Source organism: Necator americanus, chromosome II (assembly GCF_031761385.1).
Source record: "Necator americanus strain Aroian chromosome II, whole genome shotgun sequence".
In the NCBI taxonomy this organism is placed as follows: Eukaryota; Metazoa; Nematoda; class Chromadorea; order Rhabditida; family Ancylostomatidae; genus Necator; species Necator americanus.
The window spans coordinates 32,184,552-32,207,585 of NC_087372.1; the positions used below are offsets into that span (position 1 = coordinate 32,184,552).

The 23,034-nt window shown below is 41.5% G+C and overlaps 1 protein-coding gene across 3 annotated transcripts; it reads right to left on the minus strand.

The window, feature by feature from the left end:
* Positions 1-12,581: 12,581 nt before the first annotated feature.
* RB195_020149 (uncharacterized protein) lies at positions 12,582-19,987 on the minus strand (the record flags this gene model as incomplete). 3 transcript variants are annotated; one of them, XM_064188321.1, is made up of 6 exons in its annotated part: positions 12,582-12,922; positions 12,994-13,115; positions 13,200-13,427; positions 13,848-14,010; positions 14,175-14,232; positions 19,892-19,987. In XM_064188321.1, the coding sequence occupies 6 exons, from the start codon at positions 19,985-19,987 to the stop codon at positions 12,582-12,584; spliced, it is 1,008 nt and encodes a 335-aa protein (XP_064044201.1). The 3 variants fall into 3 exon arrangements, with proteins under 3 accessions (XP_064044201.1, XP_064044202.1, XP_013304296.1); XM_064188320.1 differs by having other exon boundaries at positions 13,179-13,427; XM_013448842.2 differs by lacking the exons at positions 14,175-14,232; positions 19,892-19,987 and having other exon boundaries at positions 13,848-14,008.
* Positions 19,988-23,034: the final 3,047 nt, after the last annotated feature.

Below are 23,034 nucleotides of genomic sequence, written 5' to 3' on the forward strand. Positions count from 1 at the left end.
AAAATTCAAGAGATTCAATAAAAATAAAATAGTAACATTTACATAGTCTTTTCGCTGGTTTACCATCGTAACCGTAACGTTCTGGAAAAAAAAAAACAGGTTTTTTTTACAGTAGACCTAAGACTTTCGTTAGTAGTAAGATATATAGACTCGTCGTGTTCGGTACATTACTACATTTGATGAAAAAAATCATAAAATTCGACTATATCGCACATCTGAGGAACATTGTAGAGCAAAATACAACATGAAAAATAAGGCTAGCATATAAACAAAACAAAAAATAAGTGGAGAATAAGAAATTATAATACTAAAATTCAAAATAGCGTCTCTAAGCCAGTAAATCGAAGAGACGTGAAACAGCTGGGAAAATTAACGGTTCTTCCCCGCCGGTCTATATGTACGTGATCAGTGAACACTGTTAGACAAACGGATTAATTGCCGGAATCGTTTGTTGTGGGGTAATGCGATCGCCTCACAGTGGAAAGATGATTCCTTGATGTTCTTTGAGGATAGGATTGAAACGTTTCTCATTAATGAACATTAATTCATTAATGGTCTATCGAACGTTCTCTGCTGTGTAAAATGTTGATGTTAGTAGCTATTACTGCAACGAGTATTTTCTTCATTTATTTGTTTCTAATCTATTTACAATTCTATTTATTTTGTAAACAAGCCACTGTTTATCAGCAGCGCCTCTGGTAGTCGTTGGACTTGTTCAACGCAACACATCATAAAACTGTTGGGATGTTGGGACCTCAATGGGCAAATATAGAATTCAGAGTGTAAATTACGAATGTGAGCGTAAACTCGTTCAATTCTCTCTGATCGTTCGGAAAAAAGGCGTGGGAAATCGCACGTTTGTCCCTACATAGTGCGTTAAGACGCGCCACTGTTGCGCACGCGAGCGAGCAGTCGAGATTCAATGAGGTCTCCTCAGCAGCCTCTTCAAGTGAAACCAGTGAATAGGAGGAAGAAAAGAGCAAGAAAAGAATGGAACTAGAGCGTATGCACGGGTAGCACGTTCTAAGGCACTTCGTAGGAATAAAAGCCGTTTTCCATGGCGTTTTTCAGGAAGATTAGGGTGAGCTGAGCCAAACCAAGCATTCTTAGCATTCTTAGCATCTACATCCTGAATACTGTACTCGCCCACAAAGATATCAACGTCGTCAATTTTGCGACACGCTGCCTTTAAATGCGTGAAGCCCACACCACCACTCATAAATGTTATTTATTTATTTATTGAAAACACCTATAGGTGTACCATAAACTACAAACAAAATGGAACAGAGTTCACTAGAATTTCGCCTGAATTTTACACAACAAGGCTGGCCCTTCAAAGCATAAGGGGTGGTGGATTGCCAGGTCATTCTCTTGCTACAGAAGGTGAGAAGTCCTCACGCGAGATCCTTTTCCCAGACCCAGAACGCTACGGTAGATAAACGAACACCAACCAACTTAACCTCGAACGAAGGAATCCATCAGGGACCCCGGGCGAACGAGTGGGAGAGCTCAAGCCCAAGGGCACACCAACTTTACTATGCTTGAACGGCTGTCCACAACTAGGAGAGAATAAAGAGCAATTGTAGGGAAGAATTTGAAAAGGAGCATATCAAGGAAGAATTCCAGCTAGCTAGTGTCATAATGGGCGGGTGTAGTGTAGCGGCTAGAGGTTCCGCTTCCTGCAAGATCGATCTGAGGTTCGAATCCATCCTAGCGCTCACCAAGCCTTTCATCCCTCTGGGGTCGATAAATTGGTACCAGACTTGTCTGGGAGGATAAAAACACTGACTTGACGCATCGGCTAGCCACCGCACGTTACTGTATGGGCCAGTTACACGTTCGTAAACCTCAAACGATTCTGAATTGAAGTGAACGTGGGGGCGCATCCCAAGCGAATTGATTAACGACAGAAACTTTTATCCCTTTTTAGTGTCATAATAAACAACAGAAAAAAGGGACTAAAACTGTTATATGTCCGTAGTATGTTGATCTACAATTATTGCAACAAATAAAAGCAGCGAATGGACCTGAACTTCTCCATTCTCCAGAGAAGTCTAGAGCAAAGAAAAGAATAAGGAAGAAATTCGATAAGTAGGAAAATCACAGTGATTCGTGAATTTATTGGCGGAATGCAGCAAAAGGCTACTTACACTCGTCGACGCACATCGCACAAAATTCGTCTGGATAGGAATTAAAAGCGCGACTTTTCTCATATAACCACACCTTCTCACTATCGCTTCCTGTCGGTGGAGAGCTTTATCGGAAAACTTAATGGTATTTTCGTGAAAACATATTTCTCTGAAGGCGATAAAAAAGGCGGCTGAAGATAAGTATTGGGTAACATCATGAATAATCTTTTTTTCCGTGGAATTAAAGTACTTTCATTTTGCAAGCGCTTGTTTATTTTTATTTTCGCTATGGTGAAGTGAATTTTGGAAGAGACGGGATTGAAAGTCTACCAAAAACATCGAAGAGAACTGGTAGAAAGAGAAAGAGAGCAAATCTTAGATGCAAAAGTTTTGTTCGTATTAATGTTGAGAAATAGAGACAAATTAAAGAAAAAGTAAAGTATAGAATATTCAGGTAATTGCATCCTATTATACATGGAAGGACCCAATACTTCTATGTCAATGTCCCAGTTCGTGGACGGAGGCGTCTCATCATGAATGTTTTCGGACACCCTGGATCTACAACTAATTTCCTAACAGTTTATTTCTACTCTTCGTAGGTTATCTACGTAGGCATCTATCCATATAAAATAGAAAACAAATCTACTGATTCATGAATAATTTAGCCTACTGTTGTATAGTTTATTTCAAAGTAATTTTTTCCAGAAAAAAAATCAGCAAAAAATCAATATCAGTTGTATCAAAATTGAATGAAAATTATATCGAAATGATGAGAATTTTATTTTATTGTGGGCTGCTTATTATTGTTTATTGTTGTTTGACATAGTATTTTGTTCTGTATTTTATTTTTGATCGTAACGGAAGTAACGTGATACTTCTGTTTTACTCTCTTTGCTTGCTCCTTGAAGTTGTTTCATTTGAATAAATAATACGGTAACTATGGTCATTTCGGTCTTGATAGTTTTCACCTATCCTTTACTGAATGTAGTATCCATAGAGAAAACTGGGTCCCGAGAATTTATATTAAATTTACATGTGTATAAATAGTACAGTCCTCTGCAGGCAGGAGGCGATAATGAAAAGATGCAGTTTTATGGGGAACGTCGGTCGCGAATTTACGGCTTGTCGGGGTACAGAGTCCACCAACCCCCAGTGGCTGATCTTTAAACATTCAGGAATAACGTGAAGTGAGATTTGACTAAATTTATAAAATTTCTAAAATATTAAGTATTACCTCATGTTACTCTACAAGTCAAATCACTAATGATTGTATTGATTGTATGTCAAAATTTATTTTACTTTAAAAGAAGAAATTCACAATTTTACTATGCTGCAGGGGCCATACCGTCTGAAGTGCCGTTACTGTATCAAAATTGTTTCTGCTTATTTTTATTTTTCTGAGGAAATAATAAATTCAAATAATGAAAGCAGCGTTAATTAATTAATCTGCATATTATACTATAAGAACAGCAATGGAAAATGACTGATACTGAAAATTGAAAGTTTTTTTTCTCAAACACCTATAGAAGGAAGAATTTTCAAGACATCTATAGAATATTGCTCCATTTTTACTTCAGAAAGTACCAAATATTCGTTCGCCGTGAGTGATCTGAATGAGCCCGAACGAATAATCCGGATCGTGAATAAGGATGAGAATCATGGAATCAATCAGGATGGGAATCGAGAGTCTCGTCGAATGGGACAAAGAACCGCAGAGGTGTGGAGCCGTGTAGGAGTGCTCCGATCAAAAGCGACCGGATTAATAGCGACGATTATTCATGGATTTTCAGCGGAAACTGGGAGAAGTTGCGATTATGTGATTTTTGTCAATATTAACAAACGAGTAAAAAGTACTAGTCTCTTAGAGCAGAAATTTATCACTTGTCACCGAATGCAAACTATTGAGACTGGCTGGTTTTTCTTACAAGAAGTTGAACAAGATGTGAAGTAAATTTGATAAGTTTGATTCAATTTAAATTAAATTTGACCTAGTTTTGGTTCCTAATTCAATTCATTCGATTAATTTTTGTGATTTTCATTTGAGCATCTAATACTTGGGCAAAATAAAAGAAACGAGAAAATCTCTTTTTTCTAGTCTTCAAAAAGATAGTGGAATTGAAATGGAAGAAAATGTTTCTCTTCCAGATAAAGAAGCTTCCAGAACCACTTTGTTGTCAGATGATTTTATGAACGAAAGCACAAATTGAACAAAATATTCAAACCAAGCATTACAATTTTCCATTTACGTAATAGCGCATTATTTTAACTGAGCAGAAAAAAATTTCGGGTTGATTGTATAAAAGAAGATTTTGGATTAGAGAGGTTTTTTAAGAGATAGCGAAAGCTTTGTAGAGAGTAGAGAACTCCTTGCTTATCAACGGGGAATTGCAGGATAGCTTCACTTTTTTGTCGAGTAAGACGTTTATTTTATCATTTTTATTACTTTTTACTTCATGTTTCCTTTCACTAAAAATAAATTCATTAGTTACAAATAATGGTTTCTACGTTGATGCGCGTGACCAAACATCTTCGAAAAGGTGACAGTGATGAGAAGGCAAACATCCGCAAAGTGAATTGAGAATAAAACTGAGCGTAGGAGAGCCAGCCGCGTACAAATATCATCGCATCAGATCATCTCTGACCGCATACCAGCTTATAAGGCGGAAGAGTTACGAGGGAATATTTGACCTATTCTGTTAATCGGTCGCGTGCCCGATATTTACGTCATAGTTCGATTTTCGACTGATTTTGTTGCTTAATGGCAGCATACCGCGAATCTGTCGAGATGAATGACGGAATCTGCGGGGAAATCTAGAGTTACGACGAACGTTAAGACGACATTTAAAAAAAAAAAAGATTTCAGCTACCACCCTCGTGCACGGGCCTCATCCAAGTGCGATAAGTCGAAGGTCAGTGATGTCTTCTCACCAGCCTTTTAGGGTTAAAGGCATCATCCCACGAATCTGAGGTGGGACGGATTTCAGGTGGTTTTTTTTTCGTATACAGGATAGTAGATTATGGAGAGGGGGGTGATTCCGTCCATTTCTTACTAATTGCCGTAAAAAACGGCCCGGAAGATACGGCTTCGGGCGTTCTGGCGCACTATTTTCTACAAGGAGTTCGACTGGAGCGCGCCAGCCTTGTGCGGCGCAGAATCTTCCGGGCCGTTTTTTACGGCAATTAGGAAGTAGTGGACGGAATCACCACACTCTCCATAATCTGCGACCCCGTATACGAATGATCCACCTAAAATCCGTACCACCTCAGATTCCAGGGGAGATGCCTTTAAACTAACGAATAGGGTGATGAAGGGTGCAGAACCGTGTGGTGCCGTGTTCTGACGTACCTGGTAGGAACTAAAGCGGTTCCCACGTCGTTTGTTTTTGGCGATTAGAGAGGGATGAGCAGAACCTTGGTGAATCTCGGAGCTACAACCACATCTCCAGCTTTTCCCGCTGCTTCACTCACCACGTCAGATTCGTCTTCTGCTCCCTTTAAGGGGAAATGAAAGAAATGAATTCTCAGGTGATTTTGTTTAGGTTAGTTCACATAGGGAATCGTCTAGATTTGTGGAGCTTAATAATTTTACCTGAATATTTCTTTTGTGAATCGGAAAAATCTTCTCTCCTTTAAGCTATGAAAAATTTGGGGGTTTAAAGGATTTTTCGATTTTTTGATAATCCTTAAATTTGCAATTCGAAAATAAAGAAAATGGCTACTTTGTGCTGAAAATACATTGACATACATACACAGAAAAACTTGAACAACCAGTGAAAACTCAGAAAAAAGTTGACGATATATCTACTAAAAGAAAATATTTTAAAGCAGCGAATAATGAAGGCAGAACAAAAAAAAATCTGATACATTTGGGAGTCATTTCTACTCCAAGGTAACGTAAAGAAAATATAGGAAAAATAAAAAATATAGGTAGGAAAATAAAATATTAAGACAAAACAAGATAAAAAATACAAGTAAACGATCACTGAAGTTTTTCTTTGGAAAAACTTTGCAAAATAAAACCATAAAATAAGAAACAAAATTATTCAAGACCATTTAGATCTCTCTTCCTTCTAAAAAATATCTTTCAGAAGGGAAATATAGTAGTCAGTTTACATGGATAGATATGTACATAATTTATGTTATCATTAGTTATAGTTAGTTATAAGGAATAAACAACCAGAAACGAATGGGATCAGCTCCTGATCCAGATATATCTGACTGGTCCACCATGAAACGACACCATTATGACATAGGGTGGCCGGATATAAGAGTGCTAGACCCGAGTATTTGACGAGATCCTGGTGAAAACGTCACCTAGCCGCCTGCTAATGTTTGCAGTCTGAGTTTGCGAGGAAAATTTCAAACTTTGATGCCACCCTTTTCTTAGGAGTCGTACGATGTTTGCAAACGTCGGCATAAAAATTCACGAAAAGACGTTCGTAATGTCGTGTGATCAACGGAGCAGGGCATTCTGTGATCCGTGTCATGTGAATGAAGAGAAATCGTTCATTGATCATCTTGAGGGTTTTTTTTTTGTTGTTAATATCACTTTGGTTAGAATGCCGACAAATACGGGAACAGAAACGAGTGGAAAAAGAGTCCCATACAGTCACTGCTATTCCACACAAAGAAGCTGGGTCATAAACCATAAAGGTTTTCTTTTCCGAACTTAAAGGCTTTGAAAAGTACTACAGATATGCATTTGAGCTTTTTTCTTTGTTGACAAAAATTCCTTTCAATTAACAATAACATTGTGAATGATTTATATAGTACTTACACTGACGCGTGAAGATCTTATTTACTGCTAGATTTTCCTTTTATTCAAAAAGGTGATAATGAATGTATTAGGTTGACAATTTGCAGATAAGGTTATGTTTCTTGTGTTTCTTCTTGTGTTTCTTCTTTTTTCTTCTTTTTTTCTTTCTCTCTTTCTTTTTTTCTTCTATGACAATAACTTAGGCTATATTGAACAGAAAAAATACTATAAGAATAGTATCGTCTTTGCATATAAGACTGTTTGGAGTTTCGCTCGTAAGATTGGTTTTTTGATTCCCCCCCCCCCCCCCTCAAAAATAAAAAAACGACAATTTCTTAAGAATATAAATGATAAATCGTTGTATGTAACGTTATACATACAGGATTCTTTCCAACTGAATCATATGCAAGCAATCAAGAGACAGACAATCATTTAAGACAAACAACTCTTTATTGGAAATGTTTATAAATGAATCAACTTCAAGAATTCTTTCCTCTCTGGTTTTCTTGTGCTCTTTTTTACGACCTGCTCAAACATAGCGAACAATTGAATCAGCACTTCTTGTAGAATTGATACAAAAACCCTGTGGCTGTAACCTTCGGATAAACTTTGACCAACAACTTCGCAAAAGCTGGCGACCACGGTAGGCAACTTGGACTCTGTCAACCTGCAATGACTCGTGGGGATGGGAAGACGAAGCCTCTCGTAATGTCCACGTAACGTAAGTATAGGTAATCTTCGATGACTACGGATTACAGCAGGATTCTCCACATCTGGAGATTCTCGATGACAAGGAACTACAAGACCCCCGAGTTGAGATCAACAGTCGATGATCTGCAATCCTCACCGCGTATTATAAACTCAATAACCTCCAAAACTCTCATATTTTGATTGTTTCCATGAGCGTAGCTGAAGAAAGTAACAGCACGAGCAGATAAGCAAGTACGATGACTACAGAACCCAGACGGTGGAATACCAGAGACTCTGGATCAAACCCTCAATGAAGTCGACAACGTCTTTGATCCTCGTCGTTTGCAAATCCCTCAGTTCAGATGTCAATTTTCAGACAGACATAGACAGGAATCCATCCGTAAGGAGACAATCAAGCAGCTGAAATCAACACCGCCATCGTCCAGGACAAACGAACACTCTCGACTACCATTCCTTCACCGAACGTGACAAAAGATCAGGGAACCTTGAACTGCAGTATGTCCAAATTTGTCGACGCATCAACCTTCAGCAAACTCGAGCTTCTGTCGTTTGAAGGCAACTTGCTGGAATATTCAGAATTTTAGGCGCATTTCAGTATATTGGAGCACGACAACTGCGCAACTGGACAACTCTACGAAATTTCCCCTTTTGAAATCATGTCTGCATAAAGATGTTCTTCAATCAATCCAGGGCCTAGCCGTCACAGCAGCCAACTACCCGATTGGCCGTAGATATCTTACGGGCGCACTACGACGATCCCACAGCTAATCGCAACATCTTCTACACCCAACTGACCAGCCTTCCAACATGCCATGACGTGAGAATTTTGCAGCCATTTTATGCGCGAATGTAAGCGCTTTTTGTCAATTTCCGCAAATATCACAACGATGACACAAGTTCGGAGTTGGATCCCAGACCATAGAAACTTGACTTCAACGCAGTTCTCATCCTTGCCAACCGATATAGTTCACAAGGAATTCACAAGGAAAAGAATAAGCCCAGGCTACAGCTTCTGTGCCCTGAGTTGTGGTTGCATAACCTGCGATGGATGATTCCTATGGTCGCCAAGTTGTCTCTTCTACCGCTTCTACACCCGACCAACATACACAGTCTTAACGTGCCCAAGTTGGGGACTTAGTGTGAATGCTGCATTAAGGATTCGACAAGGGTAATTAGTAACAACAACAAGTGTATAAATTCAACCAGGAAGAACGTTTTTGTGGAACAATCTTCCAATATCTCTCATTATACTTATATCATGTGGAAGGACTCTTATCTCCAAAATCATTTCATCTCTCCCCTCTGCACCGTAACCATACCGTACATCTTCATCAACAAAAAGGAATGCAATCATATTCAGCACACCGCCACAACTCTCACTTGGCCACATCTTTCACCACGACGCAGAGAAATTTCCCTAAAAGGAGCGCCTCTACTCTCCGACATTGGCACTCGCTGAGCGGAAAGTCGTATTGGGTTCCCAAACACCATCGCCACGCACGGCCCCACAAAATTCTGGTGTAATTATGGAAAACTGGTGGAGAAATCCATCAAGAAACAATCAAGTGTAACGCCTATTCGATTTTCGAATTGGTCAAAAGTGTGTTATGTTTTGAGGGAATATTCAACACATCCTGCTGGAAGTACACACATATCGCTGCAGCTATTACCACCATTATGCTTATCACAGCCATCTGGTCATCTGCATTCTTCTTGTGTTGTGCCTGATTGCGAGGGGGACACATTTTTTGGCCAGTCTCCTGCCCAGGAGCGATAGAGGTGGAGCGTAGCGGCTAGGATATTGTTAAGCATCCCTATTTCCTTCCACAGAAGACTGAAAGGAAAAAACAAAAGAAGAACAGCCAATCACCTGTCAGAGTTTACAGAAGCCAATAAAATAGAAGAACGAAGTATGGTAGGGTCAAAACGACATGAAGCACGTACGCAATTGCGTATGCGGCTTCCTTCGAGGCGCTTCGGTGGAGCGTAGCGGCTAGGAGTGTAGTGAAATCCTCGCTGGCACCACCCATTGCTGTAGTTTGCGACGGTGCCAACTTCGTACCAACTGCTGCCTCCACTGCACCATTTCGAGCGCGTACGCAAATGCACCGCAACTACACTCGTGTTTCATGTCATACTGACCCGGCTATACCTTCTGTGTGTAATTTCTCTACTACAAGTGAAATTTTCAAGAGAGTGTTCGCAACACGTAGTAATGACAGCATCGGAGGAAATATGCACACATTCGGACACCTCATACTCCTGCACATTTAAAGGCAGCATACCACGAATATGAGGTGCTGCGGATTTCAGATGGAGTGTCCGTATACGGGATCGTAGGTTATGGAGATTCCGCTCATCTCTCCCTGCATCACTGCCAACAGCTGCCTCCAGAATACTGTTTTATGCGACGCCATTTATTGCAACGCCCAACCCCTTGCACCGCCTCCGCCCTGCGATTCGTCGAAAATCAATTCGGACTGCCCCGATAGGCAGTAAGTGACGCTACGCGTGCAAGGGAGGCGCGCTGCAATAGAAGGCATCGTAAAGAAGCATTCAGTGGTCGGCTGCTTGCAGTGATTCAAGGAGAGATGAGCGGAACCACCCCGGTCTCCATAATCTACGACCCCGTTTACGGATACTCCATCCGAAATCCGTACCACCCCGGATTCGTGGTATGCTGCCTTTAATGAAGCTACCACTCGAACGTTACAACCATTTCAGCAAGAGATGTGTCTTTCGCTTCAGGACTACAACAAAAATGTAATTGGTTACGTCTCGCTGAGGACAATTGTCGTCTACTTTTCATGTCTTCGAGTTTTTCTCACTTCTCAGTTCTTCTCGTTTAATCACCGAGTCCCATATACGGGTGTGGGAAGCAGGAAGCTGTGTCGATGTACGACAATGTGAAGACAGCAGATGCCATAAAGGAATTTTCCACTGCTGCGAAGAATAAGCCCAGGCTACAGCTTCTGTGCCCTGAGTTGTGGTTGCATAACCTGCGATGGATGATTCCTATGGTCGCCAAGTTGTCTCTTCTACCGCTTCTACACCCGACCAACATACACAGTCTTAACGTGCCCAAGTTGGGGACTTAGTGTGAATGCTGCATTAAGGATTCGACAAGGGTAATTAGTAACAACAACAAGTGTATAAATTCAACCAGGAAGAACGTTTTTGTGGAACAATCTTCCAATATCTCTCATTGGAACCATAACACCACAACTCCCGATTCCTTCCTCAACCTTCGTGACCGATGGAAGAATGACATCATTAACGAGGCCCCACATGCCAGACAGCTGTATCTCCGGTCCGCAGCACAACTTCAGTGTCCTACAGTGCATGATGCAAAGGAATTCAAGTGTCACTTAAAGGCATCACCCCACGAATCTGAAGTGGTGCAGATTTTAGGTAGAGTATTCGTATACGGGATGGGAGACTATGGAGAGGGGGGTAATTCCGTCCATTTCTTCCTAGTTGCCGTAAAAAACGGCCCGGAAGATGCGGCGCCGTACAAGGCTGGCGCGCTCCAGTCGAACTCCCTGTAGAAAATAGTGCGCCAAAACGCCTGAAGCCGTATCTTCCGCGCCATTTTTTACGGCAACTAGGAAGAAATGGACGGAATCACCTCCCTCTCCGTAGTCTCCCATCCCGTATACGAATACTCCACCTGAAATCCGTACCACCTCAGATTCGTGGGGTGATGCCTTTAAGCAGCAAGGTATGCACATGCACCACAGGTTATCGCAATGCGACATGTTCGTGCAGCGACGGCAACATCGGAAACCTCATGGACCCGAACCCACTACCACAAATTCATGATCTACGAGGAGAGTAACAACATCCTAACAAGAACACAAGTGGGTTCGGCGGTTCAAATTCACATGATGACGGAAGATTTATTGGTAGTATAACGTCAACACAACAGTTTGTGCGAAATCGAAACCACGGAATTAACCGGCTGCTATAGTTGTACAACAGACGCAAAAGCATCTGTAGAAGACTACATCTCTGCCGCAAAAGGCTGTCTTTTCCAAACACAAATTGTCGCTTTCAATTTTGACGAATCATCCATCTGCCCTATTTGCAAAGCGACCTGCCCTTGAAGGACGGCAAGTGCCAACATTACAGGAAGACTGTACATCGTGAACGAAACGATCTTCAGACTTCCACGTCGAAGCCGCTCGAGACGTGTCTGCCATACGTGCAGCAGTCGAGAAAGTTTTCGCTGTCATGTGAAAAATCATATTTTCGATAGGTCAATTGTTTAGCATGAGTGATCTGTTCTTGATCGCATCCATTGTATTTGACATGCTCACAAGATTCCTTCCAAACGATTTACATCCAATTCAAGACAATCAATTCTTTACTGGAAATGTTTATTAATGAATCAACTTCATGACTTCTTTCCTCACTAGTTTCCCTCTGCTCTTTGTTATGATTTTGTTCAAGCATACCGAACAACTGATTCAGCACTCTTGTAGGAATGATATAAAACTCTGTGATTGTAACCATGTTGCCTTTGAATAAACCTTGACCTCTAACTTCTCAAAAAGTAGATTGACAGATCGTTATCCAGTGGATTGATATGGCAGACGAAGGTCTTCATGTAGCACGTGCAGCATATGCTTACTTTCAAAATCACCACCGTAAGACTGTACAACTAACATATTTCCTTCAGTAGATGCAAATCCGTTAAAGAATATATTTACAACTACAATGACTTCCTATCATCTGCGTACTCTTATGAGCTCCCAGCTGCCAAAATAAGTAGTATAGATAGTTCTAGAAGTGCCTATATATTCCATACCTTTTTTCAAGCATTTTTTATGTGAACGACAGGTTGGTAAGGCGAATTTATCAAAGTTTTCTAGACATCTAACTACTCTGACTCATTACTGTTTTTCCTGGACTTTTTCTTTCTAAACAAATAACCAAAACAAGTGTGTAAAAACGTTTTATTCAGCGGACTCAATAATACACACTTAGACCTTCTTCTTTCTACCGACTCGAGCTCGTGCACGACGTGGACAAGGACAGTAGTGCGCGTCCTTTCCGGGACCTCCAGGTTGACCAGGAGTGCCGGGAGTACCAGGCATTCCAGCTTCACCAGGTTGTCCTGGAGGCCCAGTTGGGCCAGGAACAGCAGCCTTCGGTTCATTTCCAGGCGCTCCCGGTATGCCAGGAGCACCATTTTCTCCGGGAGGTCCTGGTTGACCTGGTGGCCCGTTTGGTCCTTTGCTGCCCTGTGTTCCATTCTCTCCACGATCGCCGGGCATTCCTGGTTGTCCTGGACGACCAGCTTCTCCTGCTACTCCCGCCTCTCCTAAAAAAGGAGGCTGCTATCGTTAAGCAATGATCATTTATACCAAGAAACAGTGCCAGAAACTCTCCTACCTGGTGGTCCTTGTGAGCTGAGGCTGCCAGATTCTCCAGGGCTACCGTTTGGTCCACCAACACCAGGAAGTCCGGCTTGTCCTGGTGGTCCAGGCGGTCCAGGCGGCCCGTTCGGACACGATCTAAATGCGAGCAAATCGCGTAAGTCTTGGTTATCTCTACTCTAAAGTTACCGCTACACTAACGTCATGATTGCACCTCGGTACCTGCACTGTCCACGTGGATCCGTCGTGATTGCGGGGAAGTTTCCTGGTAATCCTGGTGCTCCACGTGGTCCGGGCGTACCAGGAGAACCATCTTCGCCGCGTTGGCCTGGTTGGCCAGATGGACCAGGTGGACAGCTGTTGTCTGACCGACACTGACATTCACCGCTTGCTTGACGATATCGACGGTACGTGGGTCTCCATGCGGCACGGCTAACACGAACGTGGAATCTGAACACCTATCGTTGAGTGTTCCCATTCATACTGTACGAGAAGCATCGCAACTCGTTCGCGGGGTTGTAAACAAGTTCTTCTGTTTTCCGCCCGCTCTCAAAGTCACCACTAAAAGTTCCCGTTCTCGAGGTCAACCGGTAATGGTCAGTCCCTGGCCAGCAAACAACGTCTGGACATTACACGGCATAAATACACTGATTGATTTGAGGAAAACCCGTTCTTAGTGCGAAATACTGGACAAAACCACGCTCAAACTAGCTGCAGGATGGTTATAGCAAGGAAAAAAAACTTCGAGGAGGTGACCAGCGCTTCCAGATCTTTCTGGGAACTTTCGGGGATAAAACTTGCCACTTTTTCAAATTACAAAATACTATAAGAACGTAAGAATTATAAACCAATTCATGTATTAAAACTTACGTTGCTTTTTTCTCCATTTCTCTGAATTCGTTCATATCCTGTTCCATTTCTCCGGAAATCTCGTCAAGTTTCGTTGATAACCTCGACGCCAATAGTAGCACCATCATTGTGGCGCTGATGGAGAGCGCAATCGATGCGTAAGCTACACCTTTTACGTTCATTCCTGTTGATATATACAAAAATATTTTTAAAAAGACATCATTCTCATAGATCTCTTTTACGTAATAAACATATTTACATCCTTAAGAAAACGAAATTTCTAAGAAAATCATAGAAAAATCTGGGTGAAAAAGAAAGAAAACAAAATGATAGGAGAATTCTTATTACCTGATTCGGAACCGATGCCGTAGTGTGAATTGAGAAGTAAACTGGCCGTATTTATACGCTGGGAAAATGCTCACATAGGTGGAACAAACAACGAAGTGTAAACTGTCATTGTTTGCAACAACAGCTATTCGATTGTAAGAGTCTATAAAAGTAATTATCTCGGAATTTTCCACACAAATAAGGACATATTTCATAGAAACTATTTGCACATTTTTCCTAACAATCGATCTGTTGCAAAAATAAATAATCATTTCTTCAACTGTATGTTAGAAGAATTTGTTCAAATACTAAATCAAGTCGGATAAAGAAGTGTCACATCGTACTGATGCATCAGTAAACGATTTATTAGTCTTGTTAGAATTTTTTTTTAAAAATGTAAACAAACACACAATAGGATCAAAACGAAATGAAGCACTGTGCAGCTGCGCAGGCGGCTGCGCTCGAAGCGGCGCGGTGAAGCGTAGCGGTCAGGGTCGTGGTGGGAGCATCATACATCACTGTAGTTCGCGGTGGTCCCATCTCGATTCCAACCGTACACTATCTCCACCGCACCGCTTGCGCAACTGGACAGAGCTTCATGTCGTTTTGACCCGACTATAATTGTAATGTAATAAAACATAAATATAACAAATATATATACACTAAATGCAATTGTAACGAATCCAGTCGTTAGCATCATAAAGATTGCAAGCAAAGCATTCAATTGGAGCACGGCAGAGAATCGAAAGCGTGCGCATATGCTGCGTACGCGTCGCGACACCGGTCACTTGGACGAAATGAGGTCCTATACTATAAATAAGCTGTCTGCTCCTTAACAGTCTTGCTTTTCTAAGCCTTAACAGTCGCTCTTGGCCTCATGTACTGGTGAAGTCACCTGATTCCACTTTAAAGGCAGCATGCCACGAAACTGAAAATCTTGGAAAAGATAGGGTTACTGGTGTAGATAACGATTATGAGCGTATTTGCGCTCAATCCCTCTTAATCATCCCGAATAACGGCGCGGAAAAGGATCTCTGTATGTTTTTTTCCTTGTACGAGGTACGTTACAACGCCTCACCCTTCTGCATGCTAAGCGTCAGGGAGCGAGCGGGCGATAACTAATGAAGTTCCCGCAGCAGTCTGTTCAACTATTAATGGATAGGGTGTCGAGAAAATCGGCACCTATACGAAGGTGGCGTTACAAGATGTCTCGTGGGGAAATTTGTACAGAAAGGCGGTTTCTCACGGTTTTCAGGACGATTAGGGGGAATTGAATGTGGTCATACTCATAATCGCGATCCACTCCAAACCTTATACTTTTCTGGACAGATCCCATCACCGTCAACTTCGTGATATGCTGTCATTAAATAAGGAGAGAAATATTAGCAGTTAATGGAATTAAGAATGAATAGTGAAAGTATGTATACAGAAATCGCATCGAATCCGCTAGAAACCAGTCAAGTCGATAAGGACAACAAGAACAAAGAGAGGAAGGATTTGAAATGGATAGAGCAGACGGGCCATCATTAGTAGGTTACAGTGGAACGCCACATAGAATGGGTCAGAAAACGATAAAAAAAGCGGGACCCAGAGGAGATTTCCAAAAAAAAGTTGAAAGGAAATAAGAAAAAAACTAGATAAAATAGGAAAATAAAATTAACAAAGAGATGCAATGTTGACATTGCAATATTGACACGAATGTCTGAATGAAGGTGATTTGCAACAGCACTGAGGAGAAAATATTGAAACAAGGTCACAATTTTCCATGCATTCCATATAAGTGTCGGCCTAGTTGCACTTCTCGCTTATCCTTTCAAACGTTCCAACAAAAGTTATCCTCTGATTCTTTCGCGAGGTAGAAATCGCATTAAACAAACCTTTATTTTCAAGCCGAAGACAGCAAACCGGTTGCAAAAGCATTGGCTTGTCCTAGCGAAGTTGTTTGGAGAAAATTCCACATTCTCCAAGTCCTCTCCTCTTCAAACCTCGGCACTTGATAGTGTATTTATGTTTATTTGTCGAAACGTCAGGCCAATAAAAAAGTTTCACCTAAACCTCGTTGTCATAACAAGAAAACATAAATTTCCACATTTTTTGTAGATATGCACCAATCACACATCTATTGATCTCCAATTACTCAAAATTCTTTCGTCTTTCCTTCCAGAGAACCTTCGTGAAAATTTCCTCTCGATGACTCTCTTCCATCCGATCTCCTTAAGCAGTAGTTCGCTTCGTGACCTATTCATTTGCCAACACCCGTTTGAAATCACTTGCTCGCTTGTGTAATCGATTCTGCAATCTTTCGACAGATTACTGTAATTTCTGCGTTCATAGTGCTTTGCTTATTAATTCATCCATAATTTCACTCGTACCTTATAAGTATATTTCTCTGTGTAGATTTTTCTTTCCACTGCTCTCTTGAAGGCAGCGTATCACAAAACTGACTCAGTTGAGAGACGTGTGAGAAAATGCAGAGTTCGTGGCCCCACTCAGTTCCATCCAATCGTTCCGAAAAGTGGCGTGGGAACTGAATTTTGTCCTACGAGGTACGTTAAAACGCGCCAGCTTTGTATCCCCGTCCGGCCCCTTCAACAAACCTATTCATCGATTTTACTTGGATGGGCTGATGAGAAGACTTTACTGATCTTTGACCTCTCGCTCGTGGATGCGCCGTGTGCGCAACGGTGGGGCGTCCTCGCGTAGCTCGTTGGAAGAAATGCCGTTTCTCCGGCGTTTTTTGGACGACTGGGGGGGGGAATAAGCGCGGTCACACTCATACTCGTAATCTACACTCCGAATTCTGTGTTTTCCATCAAATTTCCACGCTACGTCAATTTCGTGATACGCTGCTTTTAACGACTTTGTCGGCTAAGTGCAGGATACGACAGTTGCATGCCTAATCATGTCTGCTTGGAATTTTGGCCCTTTATTTTGCCCCCTTTGCATCGCTCAAAATTTTTAGTTCCCTAATTCCCTAATACGGCTGTAAACGATGTCTTTAGAGCTTTTTCTGTTCAATAACGACCCGATCTTATGTAATTTCGTTTTTTGGAGGCAATTCGGCCCGGGCTTCTGTCATTTGAAGAGGTGACGTATCGATTCTTTGCAACATTTTGGCCCCGAAATGAGAATAGAAATCATGAGACATTCCCGAGAAGAAGCAAAAACTAGCCGGAAACAAATCCTGGACCTTTAATATTCCATCATTTTCTTTCATGATGTGATATTTTTTCTTTTCACCTATAAAACCCTACTTTTCTGGAGCATCTAGAATAAACTCAATTTAAAGTAACCTTCATGAATTCTCGGGTGACTTGTAGTCTTCTTCGAAATCTATTTGGCTTGTTTTCCCTCTGTTTCTCTCTCTTTCAATTCTTTTTCCTGCAAATTCTGTTGTTGCCATCACCCGCTCCCATTTCTTTCAGTCATTTCCGTTTCAATTAGTCTTCAGTCGCTAGGCAATCCAGGTCTGTTTAAGGATAATTCGTCGTCATTTTCCACCCAGTGCTCCTCGTACAATGGCGATCACTCAGCGCTGAGTTTATTGCCACCTTCATTCAAGAGTATCCTAGCTAGAATTTACGTGAAAAAGGACGTTGCACCTGACCTTTTCTTCGCATAATCTCAACAAAAGCATGTCGGGATCTCTTGGAAGATTTCTTACAAAGAAATTCTGCTCTCTATGTAGCGAACGCATACCACCACAAACAATTGCGTATCCAATTACCAACGAACTTCGGCGCGGAATTAGTATGCCTTGCGGAAGTCGAACAACATGCTGAGAAACTTCATTTCTTTCCGACATTTTGACAATGTTTCATCATTGATGTCTTAGATGTATTCGAATACGATTTGCTTCGCCGCTTTGTTACAGCCTTTTCTGAGGCAAAATGAAATTTAGAAAACAGCACTCGAATCAAATCTACGCTCAACTGGACTAGTTCCTCATCGGTTCGCTAGTGTTTACTCCTGCTTTCGTATGAGAACTTCACAAAAAAAGACCAAGAGAAAAAAAACAAGAAAGGAAACCCGAAACTGATTTTGAAAAGATTTATGGATTCACTGTTCACATTTTTCAGTTTACTTAGTGGCTGTTCGCGATTTCGCTTTACATATTGAGTTTCAAAATACTAAGAACACGGATTTCTCTTATTCTTGCTCTAATAGGATTCGGGCAATCCTTTACTTATGTCGGGTTTGCCTCGCGCAACCTAATGGCACGAGCAGCGTTGCCTGAGGTGAACAAGCTAATGCAGCCAGTACTCCCAAGTCCTAAGATCTATAAAACAGTACGGTTGAATAAAATAATCAAGCAGTAGATTACAGTAATGTAAAACAACAATATAACAGTAATATAAAACCACAACAATGGGGCAGTTTAGATTTCAAAGGAAAAAAAAAAACATGTAACGTATCATGCACAATATATTCCTGTTTGCATCATTGGGTGCGAATGGGTCCGAACGATCCGGGGCCTTTCGCCATGTATGTGATTGCCCCCGAGGTTGAACGATTGCTAGCTCCAATCAGACTGCAGTGGCGAGCATATAATAGTGAAACTAGGTCCCACATCGAAAATGAACGGTTAAGAAACTGCACCGAGTTTCCGAGTTGCTTCCACTCGACTGTCAAACCACTTCACAAGGATGTCCTTGTCCAACTAGCACGTGACATTCCAGACGTAGTTGCATCCGAACGTAAGGAAATCATAATCATCCTTTTCCAACCAATACGCAGCGCAAGCGGCCTCATATTAGCGTGCGGTGGGCGGCACGCGGTTGTACGTGAAGCACGTGTTAGATACCAGAGAATTCACTTTCGGATTCTTAATTAGTTTTATGATAGCTCTGGGTTTTTTTCGATTCATTCGGATTTAAGGACAGCGTGTCACGGGATTTTCCTTGTTTGGATCTGTCATGGACAAAATAAAGTTCAGTGTGTAGATCACAAGTGTGAGCATAGTCACGCTCAATTCCCCATTGGGGTCCTAAAAAGCGACGTGGGAAACGTCCATGGTTCCTACGAGATACGGTAGAATGCTTCGTCTTATACACGCCTGGGTTTCCTCAGCAGCCTAGTCATTCGTATTGCTTCAAGAGGCTGCTGGAGAACCTCGTCGATTTTCGACCGCTCGCTCGTGGACGCGCGTGTGTACAAGAGCTGCGCGTTTTGATGTATCTCGTAGTAACTGAGGCCGTTTCCCATCGCGTTTTTCAGAACGACTAGAGGAAATTGAGCGTGCCCACTCTCGTACTCGTATTCTACATTCCAAATTCTATATTTTCCACGAAAGATTCAAACATAGAAAATCCCTTGATAGTGAATTAGTTGATGTGCTTTTCTCATAGCTTGACGAGGTCACCGCAGAAACTTTTAGTTTCTCTTTATTTCTCTTCGGACTGAGTTAGATGAAGAGAAGAAAAGTACGATGAGTCGGTTGATGGATCCGACTTGACGATGTGATGCAATTATTTACCGCTAAAATTTCCCCATCTCCCTTCTGGTGAAACATTGCGAAATGTTCAGTTTTTCCTTTGAAGTGCAGAATTTGTGTTCACACTTTTCGTTTAAGTGCTATATGCGGTAGTGGATTTTCCGCACTATTAACCATGCATAAAATTATGGGACTTACTGGTGTTAGGCCAATATTTTCATCGCTACTTTTCTTCAAACCATCATCACCACCACATTTTCATTGCATACAACCACATCTATATCGATTTCATTCTTTATGGCACCTCATGAAATGGCGGCTCCGAGCTCGGCTCGGTTGCCCAGGCACAACAGATCTCCGGATTCGACATCTGACGTTTGTCCTTCGGGCTCTGCTGCATAATCCCTTCAACAGTGCACACAAAATGATCTTCTGATCTTTTCACTGTGTATTCATCTGTATTCATTTGTGTAGGAGGAGAAATATTTAATTCTGACGTCCACTAAGTAACCCCTGTTCAAATTGTCCGAGGGAAAAAATCATTCGATGCACTTCTTCAAGTTCAATTGTGTTAGATAATCGCACGTTCACAGCACTGAACAGTTGTTTTCTCTGGAAATTTCTTTCCTCACCACTACACCCATCAATTCGTTGTTTCCTCACTGGAGAGAAAAAAAAGCCCAGCCTCCGAATGGTGGCATAATTCCGCGTTGACAACCGCTTTCGTTCCTTTTCTAGTCATACGTATAGCGAGCGCTGTATCCATAATGTGAATCTTTTTCTTTCAGGTGAATTCGTCTAACCGGTTTTGATGATATAACATTAGAAGGAATGACGATACATACCAAATGAACATAGCTAATAAACAGAGGTAAGCAATTAGCTGTTGTTGTTGTTTTTTTGTTGTTTTTTTTTTGAACGAGTGATTGTTCTTAAACCGTGCTCTCGTTTTTTTTTTTCATGCGCACGATCTTGATTATCTTGAGTATCCAGATGCTCTTTTTTTATTGGAAGTCTACCTCTTTTTTTCGCTTTTGCTGTTCATTTTTATCCTGACGTTTGTTTTTTTTAAATATAATACCTTACCATGTAATAAAATACTATATCGGCATGTAATGTGCACTACCGCTTCGCTAGGAGGTCAGAAAGTAGATGTACCAAATCGAAACCAATTTATCATCATCATCATTCCGTTGACTAAATGAGCATATTCTCATCGTTATTTTAATCGGAATGCTGGAAAAATTCCTGAATGTAGAACTAGAAAGGAATTCCAAGAAAAAAATCTACAAAATTAATTCCTGTGAACAAGATTTATTATTTCCGCAGTAAGCCTAATATGCGAAGATGTTTGTTGGTAATATTTTAGATCGCCTAAAAAAAAACTACGGACAGAATAATACATAACTCAGCAAAAAACCGGTATTCTCGTACGATGTGATTGTAATTCTGGGAAGTAATATATGCAAGGTTCCTTGTATTCGAAATTTGATTCTGAACAGCATATGCGACGAAGTTTCACCTGGTAACAACGAAAATAGCTAGGAGTCAATAAATTCGAAGTGATTGTACAAGGATCAATGTTTTCACTAGAAACATAACTAACATCTCTTTTTCTTCTTCAATTCTTGTTACTGTACAACTTCGTACAACTAAGTTGATCCTCCGTGCTTCGTGCACGAAAAATACATAACAAGACATGTTGCTCTTATTTTTCTTTGCATCTGTGTGCTGTGTCCATGACTTCTTATAACTTTGCTCACATTTCGTTGCACTTAAGCTTCAGCTATACTTCGACGTCATTGTCGATGACGAGCAACATTGGTGATGGTGATTTCATTTCGGATAGATATCAACTGCGGGCAAGTTGATTCAGCGATCCCCAAAATTAATAGCCCAAAATCGCTAGCCATCAAAAATTTAACGGTGGGATTAGTAACAGTCGTAATTTCTCTTCAAGCCCTTACAACCTTAGTTCTAATCCTCTACATTCTGGAAACAACGGTGAACTAGACAGTGCCCCTTAGATATTCGAGATATGATCGAGTTAGAATGACCTGGAAGTTGGTGCAGTTGCGGAAGTGGCTGCGCCCGAATCGACGCGATGGAGCCAGTGGTTGCGATCGAAGTGAGAGCATCACTAACTCCGCTGGTTCGGCGGAGATGAGTGGAACTATAGAGGGTCCCATACCGAATCCAGCAACCGCTGGCTCCACTCGCTATTCCGAGCTCAACCGCTTACGCACCCGCACCAGGCTCTAGGTCGTTTCCATCTGGCCACATAACAAAGTGTTCATTTCGTCCTACGAAAAGAATACCCCTCTCACCAATGCTTCTGTCCGATCAATTGATGTCTTTGTGAAAATGCTGAGTACTCAGCGCAGAGTTGGCAGGTGCTTTGTTTTTATGGGAGAAACAGCCCATTTGTTAACCACAGCTCGACCGTTCTTCTCATCAATCGTGTCAAAAACCTTGCAATGTTTCTGCAGTAAACTTGTGTGCACCGCTCAACCTGGAGAGTAAGATTCCGAATGCAAAATCCATTCCGTCCTAATAGATCACCTATCGCAAAACGAGCGAACACATTAGGAATCTCAGAAATGAAATCTGAATGATGTCTTTGGGACAGCTCTAGCTAGTTTAAAGATGGATGTTAGTCTTTTTCACTAGGAGAGACTTTTTCATTATGAGTGGAAGCCTGGTCTATGACTAAATCCTTAATGACATCACCCCACGAATCTGAGGTGGTACGGATTTCAGGTAGAGTATTCGTATACGGGATCATAGATTATGGAGGGAAGGGTGATCCCGTCCATTTCTTCCTAATTACCGTAAAAAACGGCCCGGAAGATACAGCTTCGGGCGTTTCGGCGCGCTATTTCCTACAAGGAGTTCGATTGGAGCGCGCCAACCTTGTGCACGCGCCGCATCTTCGGGACCGTTTTTTACGGCAACTAGGAAGAAATGGACGGAATCACCCTCCTCTCCATAATCTACTATTCCGTATAAGAATAATCCACTTGGAATCCGTACCACCTCAGATTCATGGGGTGATGTCTTTAAGAAATTTTTTCTTCCTCGGCGGCGTTGTTTTACGTAAATCGTGAACGTCAACACATTTTTGAGAGTTATGAATCATAAATCGCGAATGTTGGTTGCATGTACCTTATTCAGCTCAACATTCGCTAGCTCTACCGGTGTGTCCAACAGGGTATTTTTTCTTCTTTTTTCTTTCTCTTTGTTCGTTTTCTCCAACCCTTTGTATTTATTTATTTATATAATGACGCCTATCTACTTTATGCGTTATCGTCGAGAGTAACAATTGATCAATTTCACTTCTTTTATCATTGCGAAGAAACTCTGTACAGTAAGAAGAAAGATCACCACATGCTGCGTAGCTGTCCTTTTTTTTTCATCACGTTGACTACTGCGCGCGCTACGCTACAC